The sequence below is a fragment of the Nicotiana tabacum genome, chromosome 17, assembly GCF_000715075.1.
Source record: "Nicotiana tabacum cultivar K326 chromosome 17, ASM71507v2, whole genome shotgun sequence".
Lineage (NCBI taxonomy): Eukaryota > Viridiplantae > Streptophyta > Magnoliopsida > Solanales > Solanaceae > Nicotiana > Nicotiana tabacum.
Window position 1 is genome coordinate 100,507,228 of NC_134096.1, and position 25,430 is coordinate 100,532,657.

General features: G+C 37.4%; 3 protein-coding genes across 6 annotated transcripts; 2 read left to right on the forward strand and 1 right to left on the reverse strand.

Annotated features, from left to right (window-relative positions):
* Positions 1 to 1,081: 1,081 nt before the first annotated feature.
* On the forward strand, positions 1,082 to 13,441 carry LOC107765810 (DNA-directed RNA polymerase 2B, chloroplastic/mitochondrial-like). Its single transcript, NM_001324889.1, is given in 19 exon segments — positions 1,082 to 2,133; positions 5,223 to 5,432; positions 5,517 to 5,650; positions 5,733 to 5,799; positions 5,937 to 5,995; positions 6,242 to 6,359; positions 6,467 to 6,580; positions 6,723 to 6,854; positions 7,021 to 7,437; positions 8,391 to 8,441; positions 8,714 to 8,784; positions 9,824 to 9,908; positions 10,012 to 10,164; positions 10,567 to 10,641; positions 11,530 to 11,619; positions 11,709 to 11,756; positions 11,957 to 12,071; positions 12,150 to 12,253; positions 12,684 to 13,441. Coding segments are annotated over 19 exon segments (3,066 nt in total). The 5' UTR covers positions 1,082 to 1,221; the 3' UTR covers positions 12,795 to 13,441.
* A 3,073-nt stretch (positions 13,442 to 16,514) lies between these two features.
* LOC107765809 (protein GAST1) lies at positions 16,515 to 17,969 on the forward strand. The gene is made up of 4 exons (XM_016584510.2): positions 16,515 to 16,673; positions 16,838 to 16,897; positions 16,995 to 17,028; positions 17,453 to 17,969. Exons 1-4 carry the CDS (start codon positions 16,611 to 16,613, stop codon positions 17,632 to 17,634), a joined length of 339 nt encoding a protein of 112 aa, XP_016439996.1. The 5' UTR covers positions 16,515 to 16,610; the 3' UTR covers positions 17,635 to 17,969.
* Positions 17,970 to 18,251: 282 nt separating this feature from the next.
* LOC107765808 (F-box/kelch-repeat protein At3g23880-like) lies at positions 18,252 to 21,116 on the reverse strand. Of its 4 annotated transcripts, none has more exons than XR_012701372.1 (3): positions 19,696 to 21,111; positions 19,204 to 19,302; positions 18,252 to 18,810 (listed from the first exon to the last, which is right to left on the reverse strand). XR_012701372.1 is itself a non-coding variant. In XM_016584509.2 (2 exons), the coding sequence occupies exon 1, from the start codon at positions 20,952 to 20,954 to the stop codon at positions 19,734 to 19,736; it is 1,221 nt and encodes a 406-aa protein (XP_016439995.1). In that variant the 5' UTR covers positions 20,955 to 21,116; the 3' UTR covers positions 18,252 to 18,810; positions 19,696 to 19,733. The 4 variants fall into 4 exon arrangements, 2 of the variants coding, with proteins under 2 accessions (XP_016439995.1, XP_016439994.1); XR_001643514.2 differs by having other exon boundaries at positions 18,252 to 18,819; XM_016584509.2 differs by lacking the exon at positions 19,204 to 19,302 and having other exon boundaries at positions 19,696 to 21,116.
* Between the last annotated feature and the right edge of the window lie 4,314 nt (positions 21,117 to 25,430).

Genomic DNA, 25,430 nt, shown 5'->3' on the forward strand with positions numbered 1-25,430 from the left:
GCATAACTAACACTTTTATTGAAAGACGGGTGGCAGACGGGCGGGTCGGGTCGAAAACGGGTAATTTAAAACGAATAAATTATCTGATCCGACCCGTATTTGAGACGGATAAAAAAATGTGTTATCCGGCGGATAATATGGATATCCATGGTTTCTTGAATATGATCACTTTTGAGAGAATTACTAGTCTCCCAAACTTGAGGAACCCCCAATTTGAGGTTTTACAAATGTAAAAGTTAAACACATTAATTATTCATTGATTAACCATTTTCTAGGTAGATAATATGGTTTTTATCTATATTCGACCAATTTTTTAAAAATTCATTATCTAATCTATTTTTTAATGAATAATATGGGTGAATAAATATTTTCTTTTAACCATTTACCACCTCTGTGAACGAGTAACACATACGGAAATCCGCCACGTTGAGGATCATCTACATGTTTTCCTCGATCTTGGCTTAGTCGTCAATACATATGTTGGCTTTGTAAAAAACCCTCCTCAATTTATCTACATTTACAAGGACTTTTCAGCTGTTTTGGCAAATCATTAGAATTTCTTTTCCTAAATTGTAAAGTAAATATGTTATAATATTGTAGTTTTTAAAAGTTTTGTTAGTTGTGGGATTACATCGAATTTGTCGTTGTAAAATTTTTATTAGTGTTTGTTTTTTTGGTTTTCCACATATCTGATACCATATTTGCATTGAGAAGTTCACTTTGAATCTGTTAGTGTTTGTTAAGCGGAAGAAGATTTGGTTCAAAATCAATATATTTTGATAAACATTTTAAAACTGACTAAACCATATTAAAAGAAATTCTCACTTCCAAAACGCATTAAAAATCCAAATTATGGCTTTTCTTTTTGTCTCTTAGTGAAAGAAAAACTTTTCGTCCAAAAATTCTGAAAGAGGCATACACGTGTCGCTTGGTCGGGGCTAGCCCGTAAAGCAGATGAAATATATCAAAGTGTCAAAAAGTAACCAGAGGGCATAGGCTACAGATTTGCTGATTAGCCACATCGGACCCAAAGGTTTAAGGAGGGTTTATAAAGTCGGTTTACTTCTATAGCCACCTCCCTAAGATCAAATATCTAATTCCCCTATTTTCCCTCTACTTGCCCTTCAGACTTCAGTCTCATGAATTTCTGCACTTCTACTGATACATCAATTCACTTCTCTCCTATATTTATTCCAACCTAAATTTTTCTGAACAAATTTGATGTCCAGCACTAAAACCCCCATTTCCCTTACCATCAAATTAAACCAATTCACTGATAAACCCACAGGTTTAGATATAAACCGATATCACAATTCCCCTATTATGTGGAGAAATATAATCAAACAGCTCTCTTCAAGAACCCCACAAAAGCTTCTTTTTAGCTCCAAGAATCGTACTTATAGCTTTCTTGGTTTTGGTCAAGATTCAGTTTTTAAGGACAATACGAAATTTAGATCCTTAATTCCAATTTCTTGTTCAAATATTGTGATGGGGTTTCAGAATCTTGGCGAATATTTGCCTGGGGATGAGTTTTTGAGCAGACCCTTACTCAAAAACCAAGTGAATAGCAATGATTTTTGTTGTAGAAAGAGCTATGCTAGTGTAGCTGAGGCTGTAGCAGTATCTTCCACTGATGCTGAAGAAGATGTGTCTGTGGTTGATGAAGTTCAAGAACTGTTAACAGAATTGAAGAAAGAAGAGAAAAAGCAGTTTGCTTTTAGGCGGCGGAAGCAAAGGATGTTGACTAGTGGTATGGGCCATAGGAAGTATCAAACACTTAAAAGGAGGCAAGTTAAAGTAGAGACAGAGGCATGGGAACAAGCAGCAAAGGAGTATAAGGAGCTTTTGTTTGATATGTGTGAGCAGAAATTAGCACCCAATTTGCCTTATGTGAAGTCATTGTTTTTAGGATGGTTTGAGCCATTGCGCGATAAGATAGCTGAAGAGCAGGAATTATGTAGTCAAGGGAAGAGTAAAGCAGCTTATGCTAAGTACTTGTATCAGTTACCTGCAGATATGATGGCAGTTATCACAATGCATAAGTTGATGGGATTGTTGATGACGGGTGGTGACCATGGTACTGCACGAGTGGTACAAGCTGCGCTTGTTATTGGTGATGCAATCGAACAGGAGGTTAGTTAGTCTGGAGCTTATCTGTTGCTGTTTGCTAATCTCAGTTGTAAGTAAATGAAATTTCTCTGTGTGATATAGAGAACACAAATTTTTGCATCAAACTTGCTGCATTATGAATTTTCTCTAAGTATTTCATCTGTGTTATTCAGCCCCTCTTCTTTGGTGTAGTTCATGTGGAACTGCCAAAGCTTGAAGTGAAAGTGGGAGGATCCTTAAATCGCATATGGAAAATATATATGAATGTAATAGAAATTCCATTTTGGTCAAAAGGCAATAGTAATCTAGGCCGGACTGACTTCCATCTTGATTAATTAAGGGACTCTTTAAGCATCTAAAAATGTGAAGGCAAATTATATTGAAGTCTTTTCAGCATTCTATATGTCTGTTTAGTAATCTATGCCAACAAGAAAATAGCTAAGTTGCAATCTAGTGACATCAAATGCTTGCATGATAGTATCTTTGTAAATTTGACGTAATTGGCATAAATTTAAAGACGTATGATATAGGGCAAACAAAAAAGTCAATGCTACCAGTTTGAATATTATGGGCTAGAAAATTTCGCTTGCCTTGTTGACACTGTCAGTGTAGTTCCAGGAAAAAATTGAATGTAAATGTTCACCTGCTTTGATTTTGGCTGGATGTAGCTGAAACAAATATGATTACCTTAGTAAGATATTGCTAACATTTTTCATGTGATTGTTTTTAGATTCCGTCACTCCTACTAAATGGCAGACTAGTTACCTTTGTAGGTTCTTCGTAAGAAAGATCTGAGGAAGTTTAGGGTTCTAAACTGGAAAGGAGATGTAAAGAAAATGAATTTAATAAAGAACAAGGAGGTCGAAGGAGGAGCGATGTTCATTGATTAGTCCAAAGTGCATAGCTTTTGGAAAAAGGCTCTGAAGTCTGAATATCAAAAAATGAACTGCATGTTTCAAAAACATAGTCTGGTCATAATAACTGCACAATATGTCATACTTTAGCCTCTAAATTTGCACAAGATGTTCAAAATGGCTAATTATTGCTGTGATGTAAATGTGTCAGGGTAGTTTAACTAACTCTGGCTTGATGGGTTAAACTGTATTGGTGCGTGTGGTTACTCTTAATAGCAAGAATATTCAATAATGTTTATTTGTTAGATCTAATGTAAGTGATAAATTGAACTGTTCTGTTGACATCTTTATATGTTAGACAAGATAGATTTCAAGCATATTCGATAGTGTATTATGGTGTTATGTTGGCTAACCGGTGAAAGAGCTTATTTTGGCTTTACCCTGTGTCACGTTTCAAGTTCAAGAAACAGTGGGATAAACTGAAGAGGACATAGACATCTTTTTTTAGGACAGTGCGAGGTGACTCAGAGCATTTCTCGGTTGTTATGGGTTACACCAAGGATCTATGCTCGGCCCGTTCTTGTTTGCCATGGCGATGGACGCATTGACACACCATATTCAAGGGGAGGAGCCATGGTGTATGTTATTCGATGATGATATAGTTCTGATTGATGAGACACGAGGCGGCGTTAACGCGAGGTTGGAGGTGTGGAGACAGACCATTGAGGCTAAAATGTTTCAAGTTGAGCAGGACTAAGATAGAATACTTAGAGTGTAAGTTAAGCGGCGTGTCGGGGGAAGCAGACATGGACGTGAGGCTTGCGTCACAAGTCATCCCCAAGAGAGGAAGCTTCAAGTACCTTGGGTTGGTTATCCAGGGGTATGGGGAGATTGACGAGGATGTCACGCACCGACATGGGTCGGGTGGATGAAATGGAGGCTAGCATCTGGCATATTGTGTGACAAGAAGGTGACACTGAAACTTAAAGGTAAGTTTTATAGAGCGGTGGTTAGACCGGCCATGTTGTATGGGGTGAGTGTTGGCCAGTCAAGAATTCTCATATCCAGAAGATGAAAGTAGCAGAAATATGGATGTTGAGATGGCTTTGCGGCACACTAGGCCGGATAAGATTAGAATGAAGATATTCGGGTGAAGGTGGGCGTAGCTTCCGTAGAGGACAAGATGCGGCAAGCGAGGCTTAGATGGTTCAGGGCACGTGAGGAGGAGGAGCCTGGATTCCCCGGTAAGGAGGGGTGAGCGACTGGCTTTGTCGGGTATAAGAAGAGGCAGAGGGCGGCCTAAGAACTATTGGGGAGAGGTGATCAGGCAGGACATAGTGCGACTTCAGATTTTTGAGGACATGGTCTTGATAGGAAGATGTGGAGGTCGAGCATTAGGGTTGAAGGTTAGGATGTAGTTGAGAGTTTTTCTACTTCGTACTGGGTGTGGGGCTAGTCTGATAGTGTTTTGTCTTATACTGCTAGTGGTTCATATTGTGTCCATACCACTTCCTCGTGTTCGTAGTACTGTGCCATTGTTACTGTTTATTGTTATTGCTTGTCTTTCTATTTTTTGGTTCCTACGTAGCTTCGTAGAGGACAAGATGCGGCAAACGAGGCTTAGATGGTTCGGGGCACGTGAGGAGGAGGAGCCTGGATGCCCCGGTAAGGAGGTGTGAGCGACTGGCTTTATCGGGTATAAGAAGAGGCAGAGGGCGGCCTAAGAACTATTGGAGAGAGGTGATCAGGCAGGACATAGTGCGACTTCAGATTTCCGAGGACATGGCCTTGATAGGAAGGTGTGGAGGTCGAGCATTAGGGTTGAAGGTTAGGATGTAGTTGAGAGTTTTTCTACTTCGTACTGGGTGTGGGGCTAGTCTGATAGTGTTTTGTCTTATACTGCTAGTGGTTCATATTGTGTCCATACCACTTCCTCGTGTTCGTAGTACTGTGCCATTGTTACTGTTTATTGTTATTGCTTGTCTTTCTATTTTTTGGTTCCTACGTTGCTGGTATTATATTTGTGGCTTATGTTGCTATTTCTGATCTACTGTCTCTTTTCGTCTTCTTGAGCCGAGAGTTTATTGGAAACAACCTCTCTACTCCTCTCTACTCCGGAGTAGAGGTAAGGTCTGCGTACACACTACCCTCTCCAGACCCCACTTGTGGGGTTTTACGGGGCTGTTATTGTTGTTGTTGTTTGACATAGACTTCTATTTGACTGTACCTGAGCTGATCTTGCACTTCCGCATGCACCAGGTTAGAATACACAACTTTTTAGAGAAAACAAAGAAGCAGAAAGCCGAGAAAGACAAGCAAAAGGAAGATGGGGAACATGTCACTCAAGAACAAGAGAAACTGCGCAAGAAAGTCACTAATCTGATGAAAAAGCAGAAGTTACGTGCAGTGGGCCAGATAGTGAGACGTCAAGACGATTCAAAGCCCTGGGGGCAAGATGCTAGAGCGAAGGTCTGGGCCTACCCTTGTTGATGTCGTTGAAAATTCAATATTTTGTTATTTATGAAGTTTTGACAGTACCTTTGTTGCCACCAGGTTGGAAGCCGATTGATTGAGCTGCTTCTGCAGACCGCTTATATACAGCCTCCTGCTAATCAGTTAGCAGTTGATCCACCTGACATTCGACCTGCCTTTTTACACAGTGTTAGAACTGTGGCTAAAGAAACAAAGTACTGGTTCATTCCATTTACTTTCAATTGATTTTATTTGTGACAGCCAATTGATGATTATTGTGGTATTATTCCATTACAGGAGTGCCAGCAGAAGATATGGTATTATCCAATGTGACGAACTGGTTTTCAAAGGGCTTGAAAGAACTGTAAGTAATTATTTATTCTTTAGGAGGTATATGTCTCATTTAAAAGCTTCTTTTGTTGATTAGCTACGCTTGTTTAATTGAGCTACCAGATATGAGAACTCTCCTCAGTGTTTTGTTTACCTTTATCCTGCAAGTAGGCAAGGCACATGGTGATACCTTACATGCCAATGTTGGTGCCTCCAGTGAAGTGGACAGGGTATAGTAATTTTTTGTCTCTATATTTTATGTGTGTGTGTGTGTGTGTGTGTGTGTGTGAGAGAGAGAGAGAGAGAGAGAGAGAGAGAGAGAGAGAGAGAGAGAGAGAGAGAGAGAGAGAGAGAGAGAGAGAGAGAGAGAGAGAGAGAGAGAGAGAGAGAGAGAGAGAGAGAGAGTGTGTGTGTGTGTGTGTGTCTTGTTTTTCCATATAAATAGATGTATCTAAATCTTGTTTATCTGTCTTCAGTTATGATAAGGGTGGACACCTCTATCTGCCTTCATATGTAATGCGGACACATGGAGCAAGACAACAACGTGAAGCAGTAAAGAGAGCCTCTAGGAACCAGTTGCAACCAGTTTTTGAGGTTCATGGACCAATAATTTATTCAATCTTAAATCTGAGGATCGTATGTTTCCTTTGTTTGCTCATATCATGAAACTTGAGGCTCGTGTCCTTTTTAATTGTATCTAGGCTCTTGATACTCTGGGAAGTACCAAATGGAGGATAAACAAAAGGGTACTTTCTGTCATTGATAGAATATGGGCTGGTGGCGGTCGTCTGGCTGATTTGGTTGACCGTGATGATGTTAGTTACTCTATACTCTTAACTATCGGATTGAGATTCAAAAGCTACTTTCGTTTTCATTGTTAAGCAAATGAATTTGAAAGTTGCGTAAATGGTTTGTGATGAAGGAACTGGCAATTGCTGCAATTTCTGTTGTTTGCAGGCCCCTTTGCCAGAAGAACCAGATACAGAAGATGAGGCACTGCGCACGAAGTGGAGGTGGAAAGTAAAATCTGTCAAGAAAGAGAACAGAGAAAGGCACTCACAACGATGTGACATCGAGCTCAAACTCGCTGTAGGTTCCAATTGCTTCTCTCGTTTATCTTTTAAGATACTAATTCTTCCAATAACATCTGGAAACATACATAGAAAACTTATTCGGGCACAGTTGCAATCACAGATCCTTAATTTCTGTATCTGTTTGATTTTCCTCCTGAGGTTTGCTTCTCATGATTTGACAGGTCGCGCGTAAAATGAAAGATGAAGAAGGTTTCTTCTACCCGCACAATGTTGATTTCCGAGGTCGTGCATACCCGATGCATCCACATTTAAACCATCTTGGTTCTGATATCTGTCGGGGTGTCCTGGTGTTTGCCGAAGGTCGTCCTCTTGGAGAGTCAGGCTTGCGCTGGTTGAAGATACACTTGGCAAATCTATTTGCTGGTGGTGTGGAGAAATTATCTCTCGAGGGTAGAATAGCTTTTACTGAAAATCACATGGATGATATATTTGATTCTGCTGACAAACCACTTGAAGGAAGGCGCTGGTGGTTGAATGCAGAGGATCCCTTTCAGTGCCTGGCTGTATGCATTAATCTTAGTGAAGCCGTCAGAAGCTCGTCTCCAGAGACATCCATTTCTCATATTCCTGTGCACCAGGTAAGTGTAACTACTAATAGGGTCCTACACATTTAATTTGTCTGTTTGAAATTTTGGAAGAGAAAGAAACCTTTGAGGACAAATTCAACACTATACTCATTCTGATGTAAAGAAGTATATGAAAATACTGCAGAATTTATGCTAGAACTCATGAAAACCCCACAGGAATAGGCTAGGGATATTTATGGGGCTCTATCTTTGCCTCAAATAGCCCTTTGTACATATTTGACTGCACTTCCTTAGTGCTATGCTGATTACACATTACCATTTCTCAAAAAAGAAAAAAATTGTCTTTTGATGTTTGGCTCACATTGAGCGTACTTTGCAAATTCTTTTCAAGTCATTGCTTCGAGTTATGAAAAGCATGTCAGTATGATTATAAGGGAGCACATAGTCTTATGTGGAAGTCACTGATGTATTTGGATTTTATTAATTTAGTTTTGGCATGATTTGCAATGGTTTAAGAATGTTTTTATTTAAGAATGTTTTTATTTAATACCTTCCTCGTCAATTGATGGGTTATGTATTTCAAGCAGTTTTTTGGGGGGTTTGAATTCCATAAAAAACTAACGTATTTTGGTCAAGCTGGCAGATTTTCATTAGTTGGTTCCCCAGACTAGCGAAAAAGTTCAAACAAAAGGATTATTCTTTTTGGTCGTATCTCAGTTTCTTGAATATAGGTTGATGAAAGTTATCAATTCATATGTAGATCAAAGGAGTTGGGCTACAACTCAAGTTGCACCTGGACACCTATTCATGTCTCAAACTAACTGCTGTTCGAGTGATTTTACTTGATATAAGTTCTCAACTGAAGAGACTATATTTGTTTATGGCTTTGGACCACCTGCTGCCGAAGTCCTTCCTCTTCTGCAATTGAATCTCTCTGTAGTATTTTGAGTTTGTGTGTAGAATGTATTAGAATTTATCTTATAAACTTTTGTTGTACTTTTCAGGATGGTTCCTGCAATGGTTTACAACATTATGCTGCCCTTGGAAGAGATGAGGTTATAAAAAGCATGAAGTTTGGTGCTGACATTCTTATTTCAAAAAAATCGTACATGTTGCATCTCTTGAGTGATTATTTAGTTATTAACTTTTGATTACATTGAATGCCATTTGCTTTGTTTTCTCATCTTATCAATTCAAGCATAGAGTTCATTTTCCTTCTTTCTGTGAGATAATCCAAACGAATTATTTCACTTCTATTTCATTCTCTAAGTCTTACGATCTCTGGCATCTACTTAATCAACTCTTCTGTTGACAATCATCGGTTCAGTTGGGAGCTGCTGCAGTTAATTTGGTTGCTGGAGAAAAACCTGCTGATGTTTACTCTGGCATAGCAGCTAGGTGAGTTTTTTCAATCCTCTTCCCTCTAAGACATAATTAGACTTGAGGACTTGAGGTGCTCCTATTCTCTGTCTTGACCTTCACTTTCATGTGAGGCGAACAATTATCCCATGTTTAAGCATAATGTATGCGAACACTTAATCATTAGCATTTGACAAACCACTGACCAGAGAGTATAACGTCAGGAGTGGGTGCAGATTGACCTTTCCTGCCATAACAAATCTTTAGGTAGTTTATATAGTCGTGTGGGAGAAGGAACTGTATTGTAAAATGAACCCATATGCCTCAAACAAACCAACATGACATGATTTGGCTTCAAAATTGACAGCTCCGCGCATCAGATAGTGTAAGACAAAATCTAGAATGCTTAACTGAACTTTCTGGAGTAATGTATGTCATTAAATTATTTATGGAGTTCTCGCCATGTTGTGATCATATGAAAAAACTTAAAGAAGATGAAGCTTGTGTTTGCTTTTGTACCATCTTGGTACCTTTATTATTAAAATCTTACCTTATCAGAAAAAAGATGAAAAAAGCTTGCTCGTTATGGCTACCCAAGGGTGTAGCCTAGTGGTCAATGAAGTGGGTTGAGAACCTGAGGTCTCAGGTTTAAATTCCAGCGGAGACAAAAACACTAGGTGATTTCCTCCCATCTGTCCAAGCCTTGGATACCTGTTTCTGGTGGGAGGTAGCAGGTATCCCGTGAAATTAGTCGAGGTGCGCGCAAGCTGGCCCGAACACCACGTAATTTTTTTTTTTTTAAAAAAAAAAAAATGCTCGTCATATGCATGGGACTGGTCTTATCATTGCTGAATTAGAACTAGAAGCTCTTTCTTTTTTAAGATTTTTGTACTCATTTCGGAGTTTATAACAAGTTCAAATGCTTATAGGTTCAGAGTTCTTAACTGTCAAAAGCAGCATTGAGTTGGAATATTTTCGTTTTTGTATACCAATTCTGGCTAATTAAGTTTAAACATTTAAAGTTAGTATTGAGGAATAAGGCACAGTGAACAATATTTTGATGTTGCTATTTTTTCAGAGTCCTTGATATTATGAAAAGAGATGCACAGAGAGATCCTGCAGAATTTCCAGACGCTGTGCGTGCGAGGGCTTTAGTTAATCAGGTATCATACTGTTCACCTTGTTAAGGCCACTGTTGTTTTATTACCAACAGCATACTCCCTATTTCTGCAATTGTTGGCAGTTTGAAGTGCAGTGGTTTGACAGGTTGACAGGAAGTTGGTGAAGCAGACTGTGATGACATCAGTCTATGGGGTCACTTACATTGGGGCTCGTGATCAAATAAAGAGGAGGTTAAAGGAGCGTGGAGCAATTGCTGATGATTCTGAGCTATTTGGTGCTGCTTGCTATGCTGCAAAAGTAAGGGCAAGATGGAGATTATAATTTATACTCCTTTAATAGCTCCTTACTGGCTTAACTGTTATCAGTTGAGAATTGACTCTTCAAATGCTTAAAACCAAAGAATCAGAACTGCTAGACTTCAGGTGGCAGTTGGATCTGGTTTTTGCTTTGCCTGAAAATGACTGTCAATTTGTGTGTTTTCACACCCATACATAGCCCTCTGTCACATGCTTTCTTTGCTTTCTCTAAGCATAATCGATGTATTGTATCACATGAAGATCTTTAAAAGGACATTGCCAGTGTCGTGATGGTTATAGAGTGCTAACAAACTTGCCAATAAATAAACGCTCATTACATCATATAATAAGTTCTTACTTCTTATCTTGGTCAATAACCAGCACCTTTTGATGCATTCATTAGGTCACATTAACTGCATTAGGGGAGATGTTTGAAGCTGCACGCAGCATCATGACTTGGCTTGGAGAATGTGCTAAGGTATGCCTAATTTCTTACATTATCACCACCGATATGTATTTTTAAGTTCAGCTCTCTCCTGTTTAGGTCATTTGAGCAGTTAAAATGTTGCTATACTATGGTGTCAATTACTGGACTGGCTAACTTCTTGGACAAAGCTCTTACTGTGTAATAACTCTTCAATTGTCATCATTTAGTTATCTTGGTTAAAATTACTTGTGTTAATTCGGTCGACCCTGTTTTTTCTACTTTCATTCTGATGATGATAAAAAGCTACCTGTATGGACATGTACGTCTGTGATTATATGTTCCTGTTGTTCGTGACACATGATTGCAAAGATTTTAAATTGGTGGAAGTTTTTTTTTCCTGATAAAATGGATACACAGAGATAATTGAGGAGAAGTCTGGTATACCGAAAGTGGTAGAACCTACATCACGACATGGTTTTCAACGAAATGCTCCTAATTCTCAACACTAACTGGGATCACGTGGCTCCACGACTAACTAAAAACAAGTGATATGTCTTGAGTTGTGCAATTGTGTCCTCTATTTCCTTAAAAGCTCTCCTATTTCTTTCACTCCATAGAACCTAAGATCCAGTGTCAGTACTAGTCCTGGGGGGAGTCTAAAGATGGAACTTATACTAGGTATAGTGCCCGAGATCCAGTGTTAGTTTTTGTCGATACATGTTCCGAGTTTTCTCTAATTCTTCCATGAGGCATTTTAAGGTCAGTCAAAGATTTTCCATCTGAAGTAGGCTTATCAGATTATAGAAGACTATGCTTGTTCAATGATACAAAAAAACTGAGACTGGAAATCTTGTATAAATATCTGATCACAATGATGAAGGTGCATTAGAATCTAGCTCCTGCTACAGTTTACCTTCATTGACCTCGAAGTTTCTACAGATAATAGCTTCTGAAAATGAACCAGTCAGATGGACAACTCCTCTTGGACTTCCAGTTGTTCAGCCTTACCGCAAAATTGGAAGACATCTTGTGAGTATTACTATGTTGTTCATTTTTGGTCACCATGCTCTAGCAAAATACTCATGTCATTAAATCTCTATTTGGTAAATCTTGTGCAGATTAAGACGTCTCTCCAGATTTTGACTTTGCAACGGGAAACAGAAAAGGTGCTTTTCTTGTCTTTGCCCTCATGCTTCGTGTTATCTTATATTCGATCTCTTTATCAACAAGGTGGGAACTAATGGGGATACAAATGAGTGCTCATTTTGTACTTTCATTTGCATATTATTCTTCAGTGTTTCCTCTATGAGATTGAACTTGGTAAATTTCCAGTTGAAAATTTTCTAAAACTCTATGCCCTTTGCAGGTAATGGTCAAGAGGCAAAGGACAGCTTTTCCGCCAAATTTTATTCACTCCCTTGATGGTTCACATATGATGATGACTGCAGTTGCATGCAGAAGGGCAGGCTTAAATTTTGCAGGTTTTTTTAGTTCTCTTTTTCGCCCCACTTTAAGCGGGTTCTGTAGAAGGAAAACAATTAAGCATTTTTTTGCTGCAGGTGTTCATGACTCGTATTGGACGCATGCATGTGATGTTGATAAGTTGAACAGGATATTGAGAGAGAAGTTTGTAGAGCTTTATGAAACTCCAATTCTTGAGAAAGTAAGTAAACATTATTAGAAAAGTAGAATATATCATATTATTAATTTCCAAGTGCTTCTTCTTCCTTAAGAATCCACTCTCCACCTTTTAAACAAATATGTAAGAGGGCATTATAACTTAATTCTGTTGCTGCCTGTGAGCCTTTGACCACTGGAAGAAATAATTCTCTATAGATTGATTGCAGCTCTTCCTTGTTATCAAGCGGAGCTGGTGAAGTTTAATGATTTATTCATTTCAATAATCCAAAGTCTATGATCTTTTTTCTTCTCTTCTTTCTTTTTCCTTCCGAAATAGTTGCAAGAATGAGAACCTGTCCCGTTGATCAAAGGATTGAACCATCTAATGTTAGTTCAAGGCGTTTCATGTGTCAAAATCTGGAAAATATTACTTCATTATCTGCTCATATTTGTTTCTTTCCATCTTTGGGCAGTTGTTGGAGAGCTTCCAAACTTCTTATCCTACATTGCTATTCCCACCTTTACCTGAACGTGGGGACTTTGATTTGCGAGATGTCCTAGAATCTCCCTATTTCTTCAATTGATTGGGTTCATGTATAACTTCACACCCCTTGAAGTACTGCACTGGCCGGTGTCATCTTGTGCAACATAGCGTTTGATGAGATGCAGATTCTATTGTATATATGAACATGATTAGGGTCTCAAATTTGGGACGCTCTGGTTCTTTTCTTGATCGTGTAGCCTGCACTTTCTGGTGCTGCCGGGGCATAAGTTTCCAGTCCAAGCATGTATGCAATGAGCATCCAGATTCCCTGGCCAGTTTCTAACAGAATATGGAGAATATGTGATATGTCTCGTAATTTACACATGTTCCAAGAATGGTTGTCGAGAAATATAGATGATCATTGTGGGGACTAATTTCTTCTGAAGAAGCTTTTGAGGTGCAAGGATGCAAATGATCTCCAGGTTTTGCAGGCTGTTCTTCCTAAGTATTTAGCAGCTCATGTATCTTGCTCGTCAGGCTGTATTCTTTGTATTTTCAAATTGTAAATAGAAAAAGTTTGTGTTTTACCACCATTATGAGAGAGCAAGTTTCGATTTCGATGGAGCGAAATTTGCAAGCTTTGAGGCATGTGTTTGAGATTAAAAAGATGTATAGTAGTTGAGAAAATATTGTCGCGATATGTTCTGGTGGTGAATCCTTTGTATAGATGCTAACAAAATTTGTTAATATCGTGTTTTGGATATGCTTTCTCTCTTTTATTCTTCCAGAAATGTTTAATTATTCTCCATTGGGGGTAGAGGGGGTAGTATTGTTATTTGGGAATAATATTATCTCACATTTATATGATTCGATGCGAGTTCATAGACAATCGGAGACTCCTTTTCTTTATGTATTTTCTTGAACAAAATTTGCGGTGCTTCAAAATAGTAATCTCAGACAGAGAAGAGTAATTCGTCCATGTACTTGAAAGTTTTATCATTTTCTTTTTTCTCGCGTATACTTTTCTGGTTCTTGGACGTTTTGATTTTGACTCAATTTAGGCAACAAAAAAAAAGTACCTAAATGTGAACCGTGAAGTGACTTGCTTGTAATTGCAAGCAAATGGTGATATGTGCATATGCTTTTTTAATTTAATTTTAATCATCCAATATCTAAAATTTGCTAGTCAGGGCACGCGAACCCATGGTCTCTCTGCCGAACTACGTATTTTATATATATATATTTTAGAATTGGTTTAATATTATCTGCTTACATCTTTGTTCCGCAAAAATTGAATGGTGTACTGGTAAATACTGTGTTATTTATTCAAAGGAATAAGGATCAATTCTCACTTAATACTTTTTTTTCTCCTTTCTTTAGTGGTGCGCCCATATACTAGAAATCTTAGATCCAGCTTTGCTACTCAGTTAATTAGGATTCACATCGAGTAGGCCAAGGATGTATAATATACATGCATGGTACTTGCACAAGCTTGTAAAGCTCGAACTTCTTCTATTGTTCTATGAATACACCCAACTCTCTTCCAGGACCCACCCTCAACCACAATTTAAAGAGATAAATGCAAAACTTGGGCTGCATTATTGAACTTGGATCGTGTAAGAAATGTATCACGGGCTGAGCAAATTGTAGGGGAAAGTAGAGACTGCTAATAAGGCCCCATTAAACAGTGGCGGAAGTAGCTTTTGAGCCACAAAGTTCAACCAAGCTCAATATTTTCGACATTGAAACGTAAATATAATGTGATTGTGAAAAATCATAAATTTTTAGTGTGTAAATATTATAAACACATAGTAATATCAAAGGAATTGTGAATTCCGTACTAAAAACCTTAAATGTTTATCCATCACGTGGATGTGCCTATGAAGTGTTATAGTCCAACCGTCAAGACAAAAGAGAAGAAGAGTAAACTTGAAAATAACACAGGCTAGCCAGTTTTCGGACTGGTATTGCAAAATAGCCAGCGTTTATAAAGTCATTGAAAAATAGCCAATATTTTGCTGAAACACTGAAAGTTCCAGCATAATATGCAAGATTATAGAGCTCCTGCGTATAAACTTCCAGGATATTATGCTGGAACTCTAGTACATTATGCTGGAATCTCATATGTAAAAAATTCGAACTCCGACATTATGCTAGAATACTTTCGAATTTTTAAGGATGTTTTTCTTCAAATTTTATCTTTACATGAAAAAATGGCTAAATCAATTACTTTTGAAACTGTGACTATTTTTCAAATACCAATTATAAATCTGACTATTTTTATTTTTTTCCATAGTAAGCTTATAATATCAAAGTGTAGCTTACTCTTCTTCTCTTTTGTCTTGATGGTTGGAGTATAATACTTCAAAAAAAGAAAAGTAAGCATAAAGTGGGAAGAATAGTAGCCACTCAAAACAATTGTAGATATATCCTGTGACTCAGGCACTTTATTAGTTAGTTGGATATAGAAGATCTTTTATAGTTGGAAGTCCATTTATATTTTGGGATTTGCTGTTCATTGTTACGTTGTTGGTGTTAGTTACTAACAGTAGTGTCTGGTGGGCAATTGAAAGCTGGCATTGTGTACCTCTAAAAAGGGCATGTGAAAGCACATGCAGAAGGGAACCCTGTCATTTTCATTGTTTTCATTTGCACATGCTGATGTGAGATTTTGGAAAATTTCCTCATCCCAGCTTGTTTGTTTCCCCTAAATTATTTAGTGCTGCCTGCACGGACTCTTTTATGACAATGGGTACAAACTCTATAGATACTTGAGAGGAGAAAAATGGCGGTTGTTTGAAATTGACGTAAAAATGGACTATTGATTGTCCATAGAGCTTTAGTCTAGTGGTAAGAGCGCAATATGTAACGTATGGGTTAGGCGTAGATCACGAATTTGAACTTTGTCACTGACAGAAACCCGATATTAAGTAAAGAAAGATAGAAGAATGAGCTAATTATTCACCGAATTTTGAACCGTGCAGCGATGCTGCTTTGGAATTTCTCAGTTATAAAGAGGAAGTCTATTGAAGATGAATTCACCGAATTTCAACGATTATTTAAAATTAACGTTAAAATGGTCTATTGATTTTCCATAAAGCTTTAGTCTAGTGGTAAGAGCGCATGATGTACGAGTTAGGCGCACATCACATGTTCGAACCTTATCATTGACAAAAGATTGATACTAAGTGGGGAAGGGTAAAGGAATTGGCCATGTAGAAGTATTGTGTTTTCTATCTTTTTGTTCCTTTCTTTTCCTTTCCATCTTATTTGCATGACTATTTGGAGAAACTTCTTAGCTTTCAACTTTTCTTTTTATTTATCCCCAAAAAATGAAAGAACAGCTCATGTGCATTCCAAGGTTGAAAAGACGATAATGACCTTAAGAATAATTAAGTTGAAATGTTTTACTCATATTACTCCGATACTTCACTTTTTCATGTCGCGTACATTTCTATTTTCTGGAAACTATTTACTCTTTAATGGCATGCCTTGTGAGGACGACCACTTCATATAAAAGCTTTCCTTTTATGAGGAAAGAAAAATATGAAAAGGACATATGGGAGCTCTTACCACCTCTTTTAATTGTTGATAATAATAAGGGCAATTTTGGTACCTAACATATATATTTTCAGATTATGTGTCAATAGTCTTGATTTATTTTAAAATGAAAGAAAAAGAGAACCTTTTCGAACTCGAATATGAGAATATCTTTTGAATTAAATGAAAAGTGCAGAGGGGTTACTGTTCGAGTGTGACAACAGCAAGTGCTAGCTAAAGAGCTTAATCTAGTAGAGAAGTTCAATTCCACTCTATAAATAGCAGTCTACTCGTTCAATGCTCTTCACAATTATCTTCCTCGTAACTCTTTCAAATTATTCTCCTTTAATTCAGACACTTACGACAAATTATAGCAATGGCTGGGAAACTGAGCATTGTCTTGTTCGTTCTTTTGGTAGTTTTTTTTGCCCAAAATCAGGTGAGCGCAATTACTTTGTCAATGTACCTTATTATTTTCAACTCGAATTATATACATATAGTTGAAAATATATATAAATGAAGTCTGAACCCATGCGGTTCATGCATGCATTTTTATTCTTTCAATAATTTTATGGTATAATAATAAATAATTTGTGTGGTCAGGTTTCGAGGGCCAAACTAGTGCTTGATTCGAAGCTGCAAACACAGAGAAATTACCAAATGGTAAGATCCATTTTTGTTTTGGGACCTTATGATTTATAAACTTTTTAACTAATTTCCGTGGCTAATTTGCTATTTATTATGTCTGCTTAATTTGCAGTATGGTGTTAGTCAGGGAAGCCTCCATCCTCAAGGTATAGACACTTCAACATGACATATGTGCAGCTACTATCCTACTTCAATCAAAATGTCTAATATTCACTCGGAACTTTTTCTTTTAAAAAAAGAACAAAAAAGGAAAAACTAAAAAAAAAAAGAAAAGCTCGGCACACAAAGTTTCCTACCTATATGTAGGTCCGGGAAGGGACATGACCAAATTGATTATGTTCCATACATACTATGCAATTCATGGTTTGAACTCGTGACGGTCATTGATTATGTTTCATACATACTATGCAATTCATGGTTTGAACTCGTGACCTCCTGGTCATACGTTGCCTCAAGGCTTCCCTTCTCGGGGCTCCTTTCTACCTTCTTTTTTTAATTTACATTATTAATGTTCTCTTTTTTGTTGGTAATTTACGTTATTTAACTTTATTTTTTGGTTGGATTGTACAGATTGTCTACCGAAATGCACGTATCGCTGCTCACAGACTTCATTCAAGAAACCCTGCATGTTTTTCTGCCAGAAATGTTGTTCTAAGTGTCTGTGTGTGCCCCCTGGTACCTATGGCAACAAACAAACCTGCCCTTGCTACAATAACTGGAAAACCAAGGAAGGTGGCCCCAAGTGCCCCTGATTTTACACGAATTCGTTTCACTATAATCTATATATCCATCTATATATTGTGTGACAGACACCCAACTTCTGTCAGTTTTCATTTACCTGTCAAGTCTATTAACTAGCACTTGGTTCAAGTGGTCTGTGTTAGCTAGCCAACGATCAAATTAAGCTCCAATATAACCACTTTTTGGCAAAGCCAGGAATATTAGTTATAATGCAATGACAGTAATTATGCACTAGCAATTGCTACTAGAAATCTGTATTCTCGTCATACTCCGTGCTTGTATGCAACCTATAAACGAGCTGTGTTTATAATAAGTTTTAATGTTATCAATTTCTCAATATTTACTGTTCTACCTTTCTGCTTAAGAACCCGTATTTTAAGATTATATACTCCACGTTCTATTTGGTGTTCCTTACCAATATGTGAATGATGCTCTATATTAAAGCAACTGGCAATTATCAAGACTAATGTTACAATAATAAAATGAATGGGGAGTGACAGATAGAGACTGGCATACCACACAAGAATCTGGCACCATTGAATTTTGAGCGTTAACTTTCCGCCTAAACGTGTTTAGAAAACAAATGAAACAAACGAGGAAAAGAAATAATAAGGAACCAAAACACATGGAGAAAAAATTCTGTGCCTCTTTACAATCTCAAGGACGTCCATCGAAATGGAACTCGTAAGCAGTCGTCTGTTTCACTGTTTAATTATACATGAATAATAATTCATGAATTATCTATATTATCTATATAAAATAAATAACAATGCATGTTATTACACAAGAAATAACAATACCTGAATCGGGAATTACCATGGTTAAATACTTTGACTTCAATCAAGGACGAAAATAAGCTTATATGCCTTGTAAAGTGGTCACAGTCTCACATAGCATTGCATCACAAGCATATCTACTACCCAACATCTCTATATACAGTTCTATATAGGAAGTTGTTAGGTTCTTGATACTCAACAGAAGGTACAAGAGCTGGATTACAATCCCCTTCTCCAGCATTCTCATTGGAACTTTTGCTAGATAAGAACTCGAAGCTGCAAATGATATTTTTTAAGGTGATCCATCAGCAGAGAGTAAGTCAAGCTACACCAGCCCACAGCATGTGTCAAACATCGGAATCTCATCCATTCATTAACCAAGATGATCATTCAGTGAGGTGCATCCTTCACCTGATTGCCCTGGTAAAAGTGTCACAATTAAAATTGCCCAAGAGCGACAACATCCATTGGTAAGAAACTAGCTAGGCATCGTTCCAGCCATTGCAGCACCCAAAGAAAAGGCATATTTATACTGAAGTAGTATTGAAGCAGAGAACTGAATTTTGTCCATTTAGGTTTTTTTTAGTGAGGTTTTTCTTATTCATGATGGAGTATTTAGTGATACTACTATGCTCCTGTAGTAACTAGTTGTCTTGTAGTAATGTTGACTGATGCTTTGGTGAATCATTGTCTCTATCTTAGCTTCTTTCATTTCTGAAGGCATGCTAACGTAGTGATAATTTTAAAGCAATAGGTATTTGCAGCATCAATTTATTTTACATGCACGAGTGTTTCATACTATACCTTATTGAACTTTACAGAGTTGAACCATACAAAGCTCGGTAGAAACATTTGCTGGAGTTAAAGACGAAGGATGAAGAAGGCCTTCTGGAGATGCTACAACTACAAAATACCATTAAGAAGATTAAAAGTATATAATCAGAAATGATTCCTTGGTTTCCTCCTTTTGCCCTATTAAGCTTTCACCTAAAGAAGAATAGTAAGAAATCCTCTGGATAAAAAAATAACCCTATGGGACCTTATAAAAGAAAAAACAACATGGGTGCAACTCTATCTATGATTCTATAGGCACAACATCCTCCTTAAAACACTGCTCAAGAAGAGAAACAAAGTCCCAAGAAACCAGGTAAACTATAATAAACAAAATAACTGCTCTTGCAAAAGATCATCATTTCTTGAAAATAGTGCAAAAAAGGAAAATGACTAACAAGATTCCCAAGTAATATGGATCTAGAATTTAGTAGCACTTAAGAAAAATGCGAGTGTAACTCTTACATGATATTAGTCACATGATTGTCTTCATCTGAGTTATTTCAGCTCCGTTGTTGTTGTTGCGTTCGTGGTAAAAAGGGACAAACTAGGCTTTTAACATAGATTTGTGCTTCAAGAGATGGAGCAAAGTTGGTGACATCTAGATATTTGATCGAGTCATCCTTTGAATTGTAATTCGTGAAACGTGATCCAAACTGAAGCAAAATTTCACCTTCATTTGACATTAAAATCAGTGGGTGGAATCTATTTCCCGTAGAATCAACAGGAGACTTGATGGTAAATATTTTTTCCCAAGATTCTTTTACCCCATACTCCTTCATAACCCATACATCTACATGAGTCCATGCTTCATTACAAAACGCAGAAAGATCACTCCTGAACACTCCTAGACTCAAAAAATCACATTTTTTAAAAGAGCAGGGCTGCTCTACCTCTGCCCATTTCTCATCAGTCAAATCAATAGAAACGATGTTCCATCCCCTGTCAAGCCAATAAAGCTTCCCATTCACAAGCTTACCCGAATGATCATCCAACAACAACCTACCTTTAAAATCATCAATACTTCTCCAAGAATTACTCTTTAGATTATATATTTTAACCTCAATACGACACAAATGTACATATCTGTAAATAGGGAAAACACCCACTACCTTGTAATCATCTTGGAACTCATCATAAGCAAAACCAAAATTAAAATCAACACATTCATCCTCATGGTAACGGCGGCTTACATTGAGTCTATAATTACGCAATTTCCTGTACTTTCTAACTGATAGATTCCATAGAAACAAGTCAGGTAAACCGTCAAACGAACTAATGACAAGACAAATCAAACCATTGATAGAACCCACAATCCGAGGAAAATGATTGGGATTTTTACTAGGATAATCCAGGTCAAATGCCTCAGTAACAGAATTGTAAAGTAAAGAGCTAAGAGAACAGTCCTTAACGTTGTGGTTATCATTAGATACCTCAAAAATAACTCCATGGTGGGTGTAGTTCTTATTACTAGCGGATAATAAGAGATGGGTTTTCACAAATTCAGGGCTAGAGATTAGTGCAAGCCATGATTTTGAAACACAACTAAATCGCAAGAGGGGTTTGACCGGAAGCTTTAACAAGATTTCTGTGATGAGTTCTGCAGGAAGGTTAGGCATAGAAAATATTGAATCTTTTCTTGAAATGGATGGAACATGAGCTGGGTTTTGGAGTTTGCTCTCTTTTGGGTGTCGAGGGACGGCCTCAACTCTTTGTGATTCCATTTGGTTTGCTGAAACTGGAAATCTTGGAGTAGTTTTTTTTGCTTATGGAGAACCCAAGTTGTTGGAAAGACTACGGGGTTAAGGGTTTAATGGTTTACCCTTTCCTTTGGTTGTTTTTTTAAGGCTGCTGTTTAAAAATCATACTCCCCAACTTATTTCCTTTTTAGTTATTATCAAAAAGAATTATTTATTTTCTTATTTAAAAATACAATGATTTATATTCACAAAAAATATATGTGACTCATTTTACGCTATAAATTTAAAAGTATTCTTTCTTTTCTTAAATTTTGTGTCAAATCAAATGGATTCACGTAAATTTAAATGGAAGGAAGTACTTAAACTAAATTATATCATGATCTACTACTAATATATGAGAGAAGATAAGCAGGCACGTAATGATCAACATGTGTGCTTCATCGTGAGGGCACCTTTGTCATTTTTTGTGCTCTTGACACGTTCGCTGCCAGGTAGAAAGCACCGCTTGAAAATTTCTTACATCTCAATTCTATCTACTCTGGTTTTCTTTGCTCCGCTTCTGTTTAGTACTAAGGTCTCTGTTGTTTTCCTCTGTGCTCTTATCTTTACCCCTTTGTCCCGTAGGTATTTGATAAAATTCCTCTTTATGATGTATTTGTTGAATTTTTATTTTTAAGATGAAATAGTCTTAAAATAAGGGTGAGTGGGAAATGGAGGAAAAATAAAATTTTGAGTAAAATTTTAAGTTTTCCCCTCTTGACAATGAGACATTGTCCCATATTGGAAGAGGAAAAAATTTTTGGTGGGTATATATATAATTGCTCTTCTTGTAGCTCTTAAAGAGTTAAGAAGAAAGCAAGCCTCGCGCCGTCGTCGTCGTCGCTCGCTCGGCTACGGCTACGGCTACGGCTACGGATTGATTAATTTTTTGGACCAAATTTATTTGTTAATAGTAAATATTAACGTAAGATTATCCGCATTTGTAACGGATATTTTTCAATCCGTGTATTGACCATTTGGCAGCCGCCTAATGCTCTTCCCACTATGAATGTGCTTGTTCCACAAACAAGCTAATGCTTGCTCTACCATGGAGGGTGGACGATTGGTCTTCTTCAACACTGGCTGCTATATATATGTGCAGCAGCTGTTGAAGAAAGACACACACAATACACAAGACCAACAAACTGAAAATCGCTCAACAGATTTGGCTATACATTGCACTCCTTCCTCTCAGCATTTCCATACGATTTTCTGAGTTTCTACTCCTTCGTTCTGCATTGTTTTAACTTCAAACAAAGCAACTGTAAGTGTGATTTGCTACCGAACTTTGTGTTCGCTGAAACACTGGGGTTTGAAGTACCGCTACACCAGTGTGTGATTCGTTCTATCCTGGGAGGAAATAATCCATTACCTTGGGTACTAGGAGGGGATTAAATTCCTTAAGGAAACACTGTGAATTCAGTGGGCTCGAATTAATTACTGTTTCATTACGTTAACTTATATTTTGCAGAATTATTATTTACAAATACAGCAATATTGGCGGGACTAACAATCTTAAGGAATTTAATATTTATTTCTGTATTTGTGTTATTCTTATTATTCTGCAAACTAAAACCTTTGTGGTTTTGTGTACTCCTGGTTTGGAGAGTAAAGCCTTTGTGGCGTTTTGTTGGAGATTAAAATCTACGTGATTTTTACTCCTATTTGAAAACGTGTATTAAACGTTTGTTTGTGTCATTCTTTTACAGAAAAAATGACGACTGAATGCGAAAACCAAGCTGTTCCGATGGTGACTGCCAATGCATCGACAAGCCGAGCGTTGGCACCGGCAGAAAAACTCGAAAAATTTTTCGGGATTGATTTCAAGCGCTGGCAGCAGAAGATGTTCTTCTACTTAACTACGTTGTGTCTACAGAAGTTCATCAAGGAAGATGTTCCTGATCTGCCAGATAAAACTCCAGAGAATGAACGCTTTCTGGTGATTGAAGCGTGGAAGCATTCTGATTTTTTATGCAAGAATTATATTCTTAGTGGACTGGATGATAATCTGTATAATGTATACAGTAGCGTGGAGACGTCAAAAGAATTGTGGAATGCGCTTGAAAAGAAATATAAAACTGAAGATGCCGGGATGAAGAAATTCGTTGCCGCAAAATTTTTGGACTACAAAATGGTAGATAGCAAGTCTGTTATTACCCAAGTCCAGGAATTGCAAGTGATTATTCATGATCTACTTGCTGAAGGTCTTGTCATCAACGAAGCATTCCAAGTAGCAGCAATGATTGAGAAGCTGCCTCCATTGTGGAAGGACTTCAAAAATTATTTGAAACACAAACGAAAGAAAATGTCCCTTGAAGATCTCATTGTTCGGTTGAGAATTGAAGAGGACAATAAAGCTGCTGAAAGGAGAGGCCGTGGAAATTCAACAATAATGGGAGCAAATATTGTTGAAGATTAAAAAAAGAGGAAGAAGGCTTCTGGTCCGAAATACAACCCAAGCAAGAAGCAGTTCAGTGGAAACTGTTACAACTGTGGGAAAACCGGACATAAATCTACGGAGTGTCGTGCTCCGAAGAAAGACAAGAAAAGGGGTCAAGCAAACATAGTAGTAAACCATGATGATGTTGATAACTTGTGTGCCATGCTTTCTGAATGTAACTTGGTGGGAAATCCTAAACTGTGGTGGTTTGATTCAGGAGCCACTCACCATATTTGTGCAGTTAGAGAAGCTTTTGCTACTTATGCTCCTGCTGGACCCGGAGAGACAGTTTATATGAAAAATGCTTCAACAACAAAAGTTGAAGGATATGGGAAGATATTTCTGAAAATGACTTCTGGCAAGGTCATGACTTTGAACAATGTCCTTCATGTTCCCGAAATGAGAAAGAATTTAGTCTCTACTGGACTTCTTGTTAAGCACGGTTTTAAGTGCGTTTTTGTGTCCAACAAGGTTGTCATAAGTAAGAATGAAATATTTGTAGGAAAAGGTTACCTCACCGAGGGCCTTTTCAATCTAAATGTAATGGTTGTGGAAAATAATAATAATATTTCAGCTTCTTCTTACTTACTTGAGTCAAATGATTTATGGCATGTACGTTTGGGTCATGTCAATTATAAAACCTTGCGGAAAATGATTAACTTGGAAGTACTGCCCAAGTTTGAATGCGAAAAATCAAAATGTCAAACATGTGTGGAATCTAAGTATGTTAAACATCCTTATAAGTCAGTTGAAAGGAATTCAAATCCTTTAGACTTAATTCATACAGATATTTGTGACATGAAGTCAATACCATCTCGCGGTGGAAAGAAGTATTTCATAACTTTTATTGACGATGGTACTCGATATTGCTATGTTTACTTACTGAATAGTAAAGATGAAGCAATAAACGCATTCAGGCAATACAAAAATGAAGTTGAAACGCAACTTAACAAGAAAGTAAAAATGATAAGAAGTGATAGGGGTGGTGAATATGAATCTCCTTTTGAAGAAATATGTTTAGAATATGGAATTATTCATCAAACAACAGCCCCTTATATGCCCCAATCTAATGGGATTGCGGAAAGAAAGAATCGCAAATTAAAGGAGATGATGAATGCGTTGTTGATAAGTTCTGGTTTGCCACAGAACTTGTGGGGGGAAGCCATTCTTACGGCTAATCGAATATTAAATCGAGTGCCCCATAGCAAAATACAATCCATTCCATATGAAAAATGGAAAAGGAAGGAAGCCCAACTTGAATTATTTTAAAGTGTGGGAGTGTTTGGCAAAAGTGCAAGTTCCTAAACCCAAAAGGGTAAAGATAGGACCGAAACCGTTGATTGTGTTTTCATAGGATATGCGACAAATAGTAAAGCATATCGATTTCTGGTTCATAAATCAGAAAATTCCGACATTCATAATAATACGGTTATAGAATCAGATAATGATGAGTTTTTTGAAAATATATATCCGTATAAAAAGGAATGTGAGTCGTTTGGTGAAGGATCCAAATGACCTCGGGAAGAAACAAAAGAAAGTACATGTAGTCAGGAGGATCCAAGACGTAGTAAACGTCAAAGAACGTCTACTTCATTTAGACCAGATTTTGTGACTTTCTTATTGGAGAATGAGCCTCAAACATTTAAAGAAGCTATGATTTCTTCGGAATCATTATTTTGGAAAGAGGCAGTCAATAGTGAAATAGAATCCATATTGAACAACCATACATGGGAATTGGTTGATCTTCCTCCTGGAAATAAACCTTTGGGTTCTAAATGGATTTTTAAGAGAAAAATCAAAGATGATGGCACTATTGATAAATTCAAGGCAAGACTCGTAGTCAAAGGGTATAGACAACGGGAAGGTCTAGACTACTTTGATACATACTCTCCAGTTACAAGAATTACGTCCATACGGATGTTAGTAGCATTAGCTGCAGTGTATGGTCTTGAAATTCATCAAATGGATGTTAAGACGGCCTTCTTAAATGGAGAGTTGGAGGAAGAAATTTACATGGAACA